This window comes from Bicyclus anynana, chromosome 11, assembly GCF_947172395.1.
Source record: "Bicyclus anynana chromosome 11, ilBicAnyn1.1, whole genome shotgun sequence".
Taxonomy (NCBI): Eukaryota; Metazoa; Arthropoda; class Insecta; order Lepidoptera; family Nymphalidae; genus Bicyclus; species Bicyclus anynana.
The window spans coordinates 13,995,643-14,009,720 of NC_069093.1; the positions used below are offsets into that span (position 1 = coordinate 13,995,643).

At 38.7% G+C, this 14,078-nt stretch overlaps 1 protein-coding gene across 1 annotated transcript in view; it reads left to right on the forward strand.

Annotated features, from left to right (window-relative positions):
• The window catches only part of LOC112046488 (uncharacterized), a 166,069-nt gene that overhangs the window by 75,815 nt on the left and 76,176 nt on the right, over positions 1–14,078 (forward strand). The window contains exon 5 of the mRNA XM_052884308.1: positions 7,265–7,446. Within this exon, the coding sequence (XP_052740268.1) occupies positions 7,265–7,446 (182 nt within the window). The remainder of the gene's footprint in view (positions 1–7,264; positions 7,447–14,078) is intronic.

The window sequence follows — 14,078 nt, forward strand, 5'->3', positions numbered from 1 at the left end:
GATAAGCTATACAGGGTGATTCGGACTTTAGTACCGATATTTTTTTTCGTGGTTCAGTATCATTAATAGAACATAAATCTACAAAAAAAAATTACATAAAATGTATCGAACATTTTATGTAATTTTTTTTTATCAATTTATGTCTCAGAAATAACAAAATAATGGACACATTACCAAACAAACTGCGCAAATGCTGGCGGCACTTTGTAAGACGCCGACAAAGAAATACCGGCCGTAGGCATATTGCTTCGGCTTCGACTGACGGGGGTGGCAGAGGTGAGGGGATCGAAAAATCCCTGAGGACGCCTACCGAATTGCCGATGGGCGACCAGTGACAGACAATCTGCCGTCGCTTGCGCATTTACTATGTCGGGATTTTCAAATCGCGACTATTACGAAATGGGACGAGTGTATTTGCTCAGCAATGAACGCCTTCATGCAGCTTGCACAATGTACGAGTGAGTGTTCCTAGGCCACGAGCCCAAGGAATCCTGAACCCCGCAGTGCCTAATGTGAGGAACAAGTGTTTTAAATAAACTAAATGAAAATTTTATTAAAACGTGCTCGGTTGTGCCTTGAAAGGAATGGACTTCATTTCGAACAATTGTTAAAATACAGTGATTAAAATTTTCAAATTAACAAAAACAAACTTAGTAAGTAGATATCATTGATGAATGTAAATATGCTGATTACAATTTTTTAAATACGACTTTAATGCAAAAGTTTGCGTAATAATAATCATCATTTGTATTTCATTATTTCAATCAAAAGTTCATAGTTTTTATTATTATTATTACGCATGCACTTCAGGCATTATTGATGGTCTGCCATCATGATGGAAGCCCAATAAAGTATGAAAGGAATATCGGTACTCAGCTCAAAAGTGACGACCTTTAATTATTATAAAAATAATAGGTATCAAACAAAAATAAAATAAATGCACAAAGGTCAACGGCCCTCGGCGCGGGCGATCGCTAACCTACCTACCAGCTGATTTTGTAGTTGCCTATTACCTAGTACAGCGATAGGGTGACCCTCAAATTCTGTTTAAACGTAAATAACTTTAGCTAACGATAACTTTGTTATTTTTGAGTAAAAAAAAAAAAAAGAAAAAATACGTGTTCATTAAATTTTGTTTATGTACAAAATATAAAAATATCCGTACTTAAAAAAATTTCTTCCTGTATAGATAATTGGCTCAAATGATTCTTTTTTTTTATTCTTTACAAGTTAGCCCTTGACTACAATCTCACCTGATGGTAAGTGATGATGCAGTCAGATGGAAGCGGGCTAACTTGTTAGGAGGAGGATGAAAATCCACACCCCTTTCGGTTTCTACACGGCATCGTACCGGAACGCTAAATCGCTTGGCGGTACGTCTTTGCCGGTAGGGTGGTAACTAGCCACGGCCGAAGCCTCCCACCAGCCAGACCTGGATAAATTAAGAAAATCTCAATCTGCCCAGCCGGGGATCGAACCCAGGACCTCCGTCTTGTAAATCCACCGCGCATACCACTGCGCCACGGAGGCCGTCAGATTCATTTCATTTCATGATGATGATATTCATGGAGAAAAATGTAGTGATTATGAAATTAGGCATTTGGATCGTGCCGCGATACAAGAACCAGCTTATGACTACGGGCCCCGTATGGGTTCGAAACTAGTCGGGCATACTCCGACCTAATATAAAGTGAGTTTTAGCCGTGTTTCATAATCAATTAATATGAATAACACTCACGATAGCTTAAAGTCTAAAATTCTAAAAAAAAAATTTAGTGTTTTCGTAGCCTTATAACACAAAAATAAGAAAAACTTTTTACCCTAAAATTAGAAATCCTTATACGCTTTGGTGAACTATACTGATGAACTTCTTGAATAAGAGAAGTGAAAAGACATTTTCGTTTTCGTAGGTAAAAGACAAAAATATAAAAATGTTCATTTTCTCCTATAACTTGAAATGCTATTTTCCTCCCCATTTTGGTAAGCTATACTGACGAGCTTTTTGACCAACATAAGAGATGTAAAGAAACTTTTTCGTTTTTGATTATTACAGACAAAAAATTAAAAAATATACTTTTCTCCTTGGAATGCTATTTTTATTTATTTAATATGCTATTTTATTATTATTTATTTCCCTCTTCGCTTTGGCTATACTCGTACTGACAAATTATTTGAGCAAGTGAGCCAAAATATCTTGCGCATGTCAATTGCTGTCTCCCTGTTTATTATTCAATTTGTTAATCCGCTTCACGCATTCGAGTCAGTGAGCCGGGCGACAGCTTGCGTGAAATAGGATTTGTGCCTAGACATCCTGAATTTATGCTGAAATTACATACTCGGAGAGTGTAAGAGAATGTGCAGAAAATTTAATATTAATAATGTATTTTCTGCACATTCGCACAATTACGCCTACGGAACTCAACGGTTTGAAGGTAGAAATCCTTAAAAAATTAGGTTTAAATGATCGTTTCTAGTAGCTACGAGTACTTTTATAATATCACTTTGGACATTGGGCATCCTCTGGTGATGTTTAAATAAGGTCCGATATAGTGGTATGCGCGGTGGATTTACAAGACGGAGGTCCTGGGTTCGATCCCCGGCTGGGTAGATTGAGATTTTCTTAATTTGTCCAGGTCTGGCTGGTGGGAGGCTTCGGCCGTGGCTAGTTACAACCCTACCGGCAAAGACGTACCGCCAAGCGATTTAGCGTTCCGGTACGATGCCGTGTAGAAACCGAAAAGGGGTGTGGATTTTCATCCTCCTCCTAACAAGTTAGCCCGCCTCCATCTTAGACTGCATCATCACTTACCATCAGGTGAGATTGTAGTCAAGGGCTAAGTTGTAAAGAATAAAAAAAAAAAAAATTAGACAAATAGTTGATGACTTAAAGCTACTGTTACACATGCTCATTTCAAGCACGAAAGCATGCTTCTATTGAGCAGTTGCTACTTATTAGCATGTGTATCGCAACATTGCTAATAATGAGCATATTTCGAGCTTTCTCAAGAATCAACAGTCGTGCGATTTATGAGCATGATACTTGCTGCACGGGTGGAAGGGGGCGTGCTTTTAGCGCGTCTGAACAGGTTTGCTTATTGAGTATGCTAGTCGATCAGCATTGCTATTCTGTATTCTCTTCACCTTCATCTCTCCATGTCTAACACGATACTATAGACAGAGAGCCATAGATACAAATTAGCATGTGTAATTGGAATGTTTGGCTTGAGCATACTTATTCAAGAGCATATTTAAAATTAACATGCTTATTACCAGCAAATATAAACTGATAATAAGCATGCTCGTATGGAGCATACTTAATAGCACGTTTTTGGCATGCTATTTTAGAGCATGTGTAACAGTACCTTAACTCAATCTACCACAAGAAAAATAATTACTTTGAACAGACATAATAAATAAAAGAATTTATTTGTGTACCTACTTTTTGTTCAATAAATGAGTCAATGGTTTCGTAGTCTTCTGATATCGTTAGTTTGGAAGTAAATCCAATGTATACAATATAGTCACACGTGTCTATCCAATTATCATTCATTTGTTTAATATAAAAGTAGTTCACTAGCATTTCATCCCTAGCTACTTTTACCCTTTCCGATTTTCGTTTTATTAGACATTATTTTCCGACACACGGGCGCCTTTACAAAACTTCTTGGAAGGAGCAGAAAATTCCCGAATATCTACTCGACGTCAAACTCTTTAGTTCGATTATAAACTTTCAAAGCTCTGTGTCCCTTTCCAACCAATAACTGATTCCGGAAAATCTTCCATTTCGGAATTTCCACTGAATACGAAATCACTTTGGACGACCAAAAGAAATTCATAGTCATTTTATAAGTAACCTTCTCGTCTAACAAGATTTACTATATGTTTTGTTTTGACAAACTTGTTTTTGAAACAATTGCTTTTCTGATTCAAGATAATCGAAATTTTTCATCGATGTTAAATGTTTCAGACAATTACTAACCGGCGACGATATACTCTTAGTTGAAGTGAAAGTAAGCTAATAGCATACATGAAACTCCAATAGAGTTGAGTGCACAGTAATATACACACGTCGAAATAGAAAAAGCATAACTTATACAGAGCACCAACTTCGCAAGACGAATGCAAGGAAAAGTTGGAGCTGAATACCCCGGACCGGATACGAACCCTTCGAATCGAAGGCAGAGGTCAAATCCACTGGGCTATCAAAACTCTCCTAATAATACGTACTATTAGAGCCATGATAGCCCAGTGGATATAACCTCTGCCTCCTATTCTGGAGGGTGTGGGTTTGAATCCAGGGCATGGACCTCCGACTTTTTAGTTGTATGCATTTTACGAATTTAAATATCACGTGTCTCAAACGGTGAAGGAAAACATCGTGAGGCCTAAACCTACATACCAGAGAATTTTCTTAATTCTCTGCGTGTGTTAAGTCCAATCCGCATTGGGTCAGCGTGGTGGACTATTGACCTAACCTCTCTCATTCTGAGAGGAGACTCGAGCTCAGCAGTGAGCCGAATATGGGTTGATAACGACGACTATGTATTCTGTAGTAATACTAAACTTAATATACCCATATACCTACTAGTATCGAATGCATATACCTTTTCGTGTCCATGACCTTCAGGTTTGTACACAAAGCACACTCTCACGACCCATCACCATAATTTCAAATCTTTGCGACTAAAATTGGAGTTGGCATCGCGTTTGCACACAAAAAGAGCATTCTCTGTTTTCCACAAAGAAGGCAGCACTTTTACAAACCCATTCGGCCCAAATTTTCAATATGGATCCATTGTTTCGTGTGCCATTCGCTTTGCCTTTGCGGGATTGGACAGAATGATTTAAAATCTCTTCTTTATCAACATACGAGTATGCTCAACGCGAAACACGTTTCCGACGTGGAACAGCAAAACTCAAAATGGACACGAATTTATGACAAAAATCTACCTTTTTTGGGAGGCTATTTCTTTCCTCGAATTCCGCTGCGTACTTTTAGTTTTTAGCCCCTGACGTAAACAAGAGAGATGATATAAGTTTGACGTGTCTGTCTGTCTAAGTATACACGTGTTTGTCTATGGCACCGTAACTTGTAAACGAATGGACCAATTATGATGCGGTTTTGATAGATGAGGAACTCAAACATGGTTGATGTAACATATTAAAGAACCACATAGTTCGAAGAATCGATTCACGTTGGGGTTCTGGACCCCGCAACAAAAAGCACATTGTTTCCTATTGGTCGAATTCCCATTAGGTGGACCAATGTCATCAAGCGGGTTACAAGAAGCTGCTAGATGCAGCCGTCTCAAGTGTTTGAAAATCCTCATAGGATTACCTGATTCCTTACAGAAGTAGATATCCGTTAGCTGATAATGATGATGATGATTAATGGTGAGTGCCTCGAATGGTGCTTCGTCAAGGTTTTCATTGCGGATCATGTATTCCTAGTTTCGAATCTTGAGTCAGAGTATCCAAGATGTACGTAAAGAGAGTAGTTTGCGGCCTCCGTGGCGCAGTGGTATGCGCGGTAGATTTATAAGTCGGAGGTCATGCGTTCGATCTCCGACTGGGCCGATTGAGGTTTTCTTAATTGGTCCAGGTCCAGCTGGTAGGAGGCTACGGCCGTAGCTAGTTACCACGCTAACGGAAAAGGCGTACCGCCAAGCGATTTAGCATTCCGGTACGAGGTCGTGTAGAAACCGAAAGAGGTGTGTGGAATTTCATCCTCCTCCTAACAAGTTAGCCCGCTTCCATCTTAGATTGCATTGTCACTTACCACTTACACTTACCACTTACAGGTGAGATTGTAGTCAAGGGCTAACTTGTAAAGAATAAAAAAAAGAAAGTGTTGAGAGATTTGAGTAGATAAAACATAAGATTAGACACACTAGAGTCATGAGACAGAAGAGAGTTTACAAATTAGAATTATACAATTAACCCAAGTGTAGCCTAAAATTCTATTATTAGACACAAAACGCCATTCAACCCTACCCGGCTGTAATCTACCGACCTAATTCAAGGGTCAAGTGGAATGACGCGGAATCGACAAGAGTCTAAGATGAGCCATCAACAGTTTTGAAGTGGTAAAGCTTTGTTCGAAAATAGCTTTTGCAAGCTATCAACTATTAACACGTGATGCATAAAATATTGGGGTAATTTTTAAAATAGTTGCAGCAAATGAAATAGCTTGATGTACTTTATCATTTCTTAAACAATGACGAATTATTAATTACTTAAGAAACAATACAAAAAGATGCTTAATACAAATCATGCTAACGTGAAATAATTCGTAGGATTTTTTTGGAACTGCGAATTCGTATGTACCCGCCGTTGGTTCAATTAGTTCATAGCTCATTAGAGCCACCGGGACCCGGGACCCCACCCGGGACCCGGGTCCGCCTCGCCTCCAGTGGTTAGTATTCTTCATATGGATTTGTATGGGCATACTCTCTACATCAAATCCGTACCATCACCGGATCGCCTCGCTCGCGAAGTGTCCACGCGCGGACTGCGAGTCGACCACTCGATGATAGCTAGGTGTGACACATGCACATTCAGGGCCAAATGCTGGTAGTACTCGGAAATTCGTTGACCACGCGAGGTTCTCTGTTGATAACGCGGCGTCCACCTGTAGTCCATAACTGAACGAGACGGTGTGGGTCTGGTTCCGGGTGGGTCTAATGAGCTACGACCTTTAGTCGTTGGTACCCACTATATCCTCATCCATACTCATATTATAAATCTGACCGTCTGTTGCTTTTCACGGCTACACCACTGTACCGATTTGGATGAAATTTGGTTTGGAACATACCTGTAGACTTTTTGTTATCCGGAAAAACTCTTTAGTTCCGCGGGATTTGTAAAATAACGCGACCGAAGTCACGGGCTTCCGCTGGTTTATAATTTTTATTTTAATTAGTCTACGACGATGATGACGTGAAAGCCCAGTGGATATAACTCTGATTCCGGAGGGTGTAGGTTCGAATCCGGTAATGGGCATGCACCTCCAACTTTTCAGTTGTGTGCATTTTAAGAAATTAAGTATCACGTGTCTCAAACGGTGAAGGAAAAACATCGTCAGGAAAATTGCATACCAGAAAATTTTCTCAATTCTCTGCGTGTGAAGTCTGCCATTCCGCATAGGACCAGAGTGGTGGATTGGCCTAACCCCTCTCATTCTGAGAGGAGGCTCGAGCTCAGCAGAGTCGAATATGGGTTGATGATGATGATTTTAATTAATCTAAGCATTTGACTGTTACAGACGGGAATCCGCGGGGCAGATACCCCGGTCAGCCAGCATAGACTCTATGGTGGAGGCTGCGATTTGCGCCCGCCACTCCGTTCCGAGTCCCACCACGCTGCAACTGCCGAGAGCGGACCGCGCGCTGAGCCTCGTCTCCCCAGCTGTGGGCCGGAGGGCGAAGACTCAAAGAGGGCAGGCAGGTAGGTAAATTCATCATTGTCGGATATTTGAAACCTCCCGCGTAAACCGCCGCCGCCAAAAGGCGACCGTGGCGCTAACGTCGCAAGAAAAAAGAAGATGGCTGACACACGCAAAAATAGCCGCGCCGCGCATTAAGAAAATCAAATAATTTAAGTGATTACTAGTGGAATCTAAATTGACTTTCGCGAAGCTAGTTAAAACAATCATCCCGGTGTTTTGCACGACGGGACGTGGATGTCCGCTGCATCCAGATTGGAAACGAGCGAAGCCGGAGCGTACGACGCCGGGGGCATTTGAGGTACAATTCCTTTAATTCATAATTCAAAACCATACAATCATCATCCTTGTTTCCATCGGAATCAACACGGAATCGCGTGTCATTTCATCGGGCCTCTTTTCTTTCTCATCCTTTTCTCTTTCCAATCTTCTCTTCATTATAGTATAAGAGTCATGTTTAGACCCCGCCTGCTGGATTATTGTCGTAGGCTCTTAATACAATTTATGCGACAAAGTGGAGAGGAATGGGAATATATAGCTTGGAAAATTCGTTCGTAACACTCCCGATGGTCCGCACGGGCCGGGAGGCGGATAGCGATGCCCCGTCCGCACGACTTTATACCCGCGCAGTCCTTCCTTCTGCCACGCGGGATGACTTCACACCCGCCCAGCTCTTCCCCCCCCCCCCCCTCCGTCGCCCGCATATCATGGGAGTGTCATCAATAAACTTGACAAGCTGTAGTTATTAGCTTGGACCATTGGACCAACTCCCCGAGACTCCGACGAACTGAAAATTTGATAAAAACCCAATATTTCATAGCCCAATCCAAGTCTCAAATTACATCTACCTTAAAATGTGTTGGCTTACCAACTACTCAGGTAGGCTGTAATAGGTATGTTTTTTTTTTATTCTTTACAAGTTAGCCCTTGATTAGTATCTTACCTGATGGTGAGTGATGATGCAATCGAAGACGGAAGCGGGCTAACTTCTTAGGAGGAGGATGAAAATCCACACCCCTTTATTTTCTACACGACATCATACCAGAACGCAAAATCGCTTGGCGGTTCGTCTTTGTCGGAAGGCTGGTAACTAGCCACGATTGAAACCTCCTAACAGCCAGACCTGGACCAATATTGTGTTAATAGTCCAGGTCCAAAATACAAATTCAAATGTTCTAAACTGTTTCTGATATTCGAATACATTTTCATAATAAAATGCTCGTTTACCAAATTTATATGAAAATAAACTCACCATTCCGCATAAAAGAATACACTGGAGAAATATGACAAGCACTTGTAAATAAACCAAGTAGGTAAATAAGACTGAACAAGTGGAAGGCAGACCACATTGGCCGAGGCACCTTATTAACATATCAAAGAAGTAGACGCCACTTGAGTTTGTTTCGTGGAATATCTCTGCGAATCTAAAAATTGGTTTTGAGAATTTCCTGTTTTAAAAAGACCGCAGCTTTTGATATGCTTTTTGATCGCCGTGATTCTCAAGATATTGAATTAATGTTTATTAATATGATATTTTTAACATAGAAATGGAACTGACTTCAAAGACTTATTTTGATTTTAGTACAAAATTACTAAACTTCATGAAATACTAAATTTCATGAAATTGAAATGGGACCAATCTGGAAGTATACTCTTTCAGACAAAAAAAAATTTCAAAATTAGGTTCTCAAACATAAAAACACATACGCGACGAATTGAGACCTTCCTCCTTTTTTGAAGTCGGTTAAAAACAGGATCTATAACTATCTAATCCATCCTTTAACCTAAAATCGACTACTACTAAATAAATACGAGAGTTTTCATGGAAGTATTTATGTGCATGCGTCTCAGTAACGATTGAAAGAATAAACAGATCAACATGCTAGCCCACTTCCATCTTAGACTGCATCATCACTTACCATTAGGTGAGATTGTAGTCAAGGGCTAACACGACACGCTAAACCGCTTGGCGATACGTCTTTTCGTGGAAAATGGCCGAAGTCTCCCACTAGCCAGACCTATGCCAATTAAGCAAAACCTCAATCGGCCCAGCCGGATATCGAACCCAGTACCTCAGTCTTGTAAATCCACCGCGCATACCACTGCGCCACGGAGGCCGTCATTGAAGGGATGACAAACGTTGATAATGAGATGGAAGTAAAACCCATCTCGCATTATCTTCTCTAGTTATCTACAGTCATAAAATTAATATAACGAAACAGAAACAATCCCTTCCTTAGAATTTATCTATCTATCTATATCTATACTTATCATAAATCTGTAGAGAGGTCAATTCTGTACATGAAATATAATACCAAAATAACTAATAAGCCAAAAATGCAAAAAAATATCTGTATGATCGTTATAGAAACAAAAACTACTCGACGGATTTTAACGAAACTTGTTACAAATATTCTTTATACTCCTGAACAGGTTATAGTATACTTTTCATCACGATACGATAAATAGGAGCAAAGCAGTGAAGGAAAATGTTGGGAAAACGGGAGAGGTTACTCCATTTTTACAGCAATACTACTGTAAGGGCTGGATTAAAGAGGTCGCGGGCGTCCGCTAGTAATAAATAATATTCATTATTTACAATATTAATTATACAGGAGAATAATTAGTTATATTATACAGTCTCTATGGCGTGGTCATCTAGTTTATTTCCGTCGGGAGCTGCCAAGTGGAATTGATAATAACGGAGACCGAGAGCTTTCCGAGGCACGTGGAAATTAAATGCTAAATCAGCCTTCCTTAGGTCAGCCTTTCATCTTATTTTGCATTATTATAATAAGTAGCGGACGCCCGTGACTTCGTCCGCGTGGAAATCGATGTAAACTTTCAAGCCCTATTTCACCACTTAAGAGGAGTAATTTTAAAAAAATTTGAATCACATTTTATCGTAATCGTATTTTTTTTTTGATTTATGAAAAATGAAATTTAAATTTTAAAATGAAGGATTTTCCATATTAACTTTCAACCCCTATTTCACCCCCTTCTTATTTTATTTTCGCAATAAAAAGTATCCTATAACCTGATCCGTATTATGGTCTTAAACCAAGCAAAAGTTTTATTTGAATTCATTCAGTAGTTTCAGCGTGATGCCCGAATAACAAAAAAACACAACAGACAGACAGACAAAAAATAAAAAAAAAATTGGCTTCAGTACCGATTGTATAATACCCTGCAACAAAAATTTTCAAAATATCTTCAATTTATAGTATGTACAAAATGTACAAAATTCGTATTATAAGTATAGATTCTAGATGGCGCTGGCGATGGGATATGCCACGGTAACGTTTGGTGTTACAAATGGTATAAGTACAATCTCAAATTGCGAATAAATGTATAGAATTAGACCAGTTTTATTATAAGTATAGATTAACATTATAAGTATAGATGGTAAAAAACTTATTATCAGGTAAAAAATTAAGCTTTTCCAACTTAATGATGCCGTTGTAAAAGTTATCGATAATATAAACCTTTATAAACATACCTGGAATTGGTAAAGCTCCAGTAAAAAGGTTACACTAATCCGCTTATCCATGTTTTCATTTAGACAAAACAACGCTAACAATGAATAGCTAACTCGCTTAATGGCCTGTGCAAACAATTTGCGGGCACCTACCAACATTTGTGTACCACATTTAAATATTTGCCGTGAGGGCCCGCACGAAGTGCCAGGGGCTTCTTCACATATGAATGACAAAAGCCTGTAGATTTGACTTTATTTTTTTTATTTCGGTACATTAATTTTGAATATAAATAACATTATTATTTTAGTTGTAGAATTCGTCAGGAGACGTGTTATTGGAACCCGGGATGGTAAAATTGTAGATTACTAGATCGTCATGGGAGATTAGGTAACGGGTAGGGTACGGTTAGGGTAGGGGAGAAACGCACATAAGTCAAAGCGAAACTTGACCGGGTCCGCTAGTAGTAGATAAAATCCATTCGATGTGATCCGTACAATGCGAATCAGTAGACGCACTTGGATGACTTTCTATACAAAGAATACAACGATCCGTTTGATGCATTGCATCAAATCATACAATATTATAATTTACAATTGATGACAACATTACAATTTCTTATAGTTTTACTTCCTGTGTGAAGGTGGAAGCTGATCCAATGGCCTCCAAGCATCTTTATCATTGAGGAACTCATCAATGGTGTAGTAACCTTGACTAAGTAAATGTTTTTTTAACACATTGCTTAAAGCTATGCATTGGCAGGTCCATCACAGTCTTGGGGATCTTGTTATAGAAGAGTACACCCAAACTTACAAAAGATTTTTACTCTTTGGAGACGATATTATGCAGAAATAACTATCTTTTGCCCGTGTCTAGTAAGAAGTGGGTTTAAATTTCCTTTTCGTTTGTACAAATTAATATTTTGTCTTACATAGCTTATGCTGTTATATATATATATATATATATTGACAGGCTACTGTTAGTATACCTATTTCTTTAAACTTTTGAGGGAGGGTTATTTTGCATTAGAGCAGCCTAGTGGGTCTAAATTCACATCCCTTAAAATCCCCTCTCCTATAAGAAGGAGACCTGTGGACCATTCAAATGGCTGACAATGATATAAAGTTCTACTTCATTTACGCTGTATCAAAACGTTAAAAAATGGAAAACGATAGAGCCTCAGCAATGTTACAAACCGTTGCATACAAAATAAATGACGCGGGAACAACCCAAGCGGTTCGTAGCTGTACGATGTGAATGAGAAATTGAGATGAACGATATATTGCCGATGCAACGCTCTATTGGCGCAGTGTATCGAGCTATTGTGCACTGAGAGCCTGTGTTGGTCAGACATGCCGCATTTTAGGAAGGCTGAAATTACGCTGAATCTTATTAATTAAGATCTTAAGATCTGCATTCTTGTATTCTCACATTTTCCGAAACCTAAGGTTACCTGGAAATCGCTATAGTAAGGCCGCCTTTTGCTACTTCTTCCTTGTATTGTTTGTACTTTTTTGTTTTATATTGGGGTGTACAAATAAAGAATATAAATAAGTAAAAGTTTGTCCGCCTATGCTTCAACCATATAAGTATGGTAGTCAATTATGTAGTTTAGTTTAGTGGTGGTTGTTTTTAATTTTTTTATTTTATTATATTAAAGCGCTTAGCTGCAATCATGCCTGCTGATAAACGATGATGCATTTTATGATGGAACGCGCCTAGAAGATGCCTATTCACTCTTGACTTGAAGATACCTATGTTGAAGGTTCTATACGGAAGCTTGCCACAAATTTAAGAAAAGAGGAACTAAACCGCTTAGTACGTGTCCTAGGTGAAAGAAAGTGTCTGTGGAAGATAGTAGGTTTCAAGGGTCAGGACCCTCAACTAAGTATAATTTGTATTTTGATATTTTCCTCAGCATAATACTAGAACTTACGTCCTTAGTCGCCAGTCACGTAGCTTTAGTAAAATTTTTCGAAAGGTTCGAAACTAGTCGGGCATACTCCAATGTTGTTTTTTACGTGATTGTAAGCCGTGTTTTTGTAAAAAATTAATATGATTAACAATCACGATAGCTTAAATTAAAAAAAAAATAAAGGTGTCTAGCAAAGGATTGCTCTGGCGTCTGAAGACATGATTCCTTATATCCTGAAGAAAATATCCAAAAAATTACATTTAAAATTAAAGGTATGTCTGGCTATTGCATGCTTTCGGTCTATTGCGATCGTTCGAAGAGATCGTCTTTTATATTGAGGTTTTGTACGTGGGCACCGCAGGGATTTGTTCGATGTAACTCAATTTTATTCGTAGATATATACTACAAATATCTCATAAATTCTCTCTTCGCTTACTAAGCAACCTGAGTTGTGACATCGTGTCGATATTTACACCTAAGTCAATTAGGTATAAAGACTTATTCAAAATCAACGCTGCAGTTTACAATGCTTTATTCTTCACAGCTGAAAATGTTTTGAAAGAAAGAAAAATTCATTATTTCACAGCAGTTCAGTCATCGCAATTTAGAAACAAAATAGCAATTTATTTTATGTGACATACAAAAATATTGCAGTTAAAATTTTAATAGGCATTTTTTTTCACTCTTAAACAATAATACCAATCTCACCATACTATTGGCGCTAAAGCATCAGTGGCGGATTTACAAATTTGCCGCTAGTAGGCTATTGAATTTTTGTAGCCCCTACAGCTGAACTCTGAAATACGATAGGTATCCTATTTCGCAGTGAATGCAGTTAGTTACCTTAAATTGTGTCAATTGCAAGTTTTAATTTTTTTGTAAGAGTGCAGGATAGGACTGAAATATTAAAATTACCGTTACATTTTCTTTATTTCTGTAGAAGAGGACGTTTTTGGGTCAAATTTGACGCCCTAGGCTCCAGCCTACTTAGCCTACTGGTTAATCCACCACTGTATTAATAAACATGGTTTTAATGATGTAGCTATCCAGGAACTAGGCGGTGCGATGCCCCGGGGCTCTCGAATCCTTACAAGAAAATCGCGATCGAACTAAACTTGGAAAATTATTTTGAAAACGAAAAAGAGCTCATGATAAAGTAGCTAAGCATTTTTATGTATTTGTACATATTTAATATTTTTACTTGATAAAACCTAACCAGTTTAGATAGTGTGGGGCCCCATTT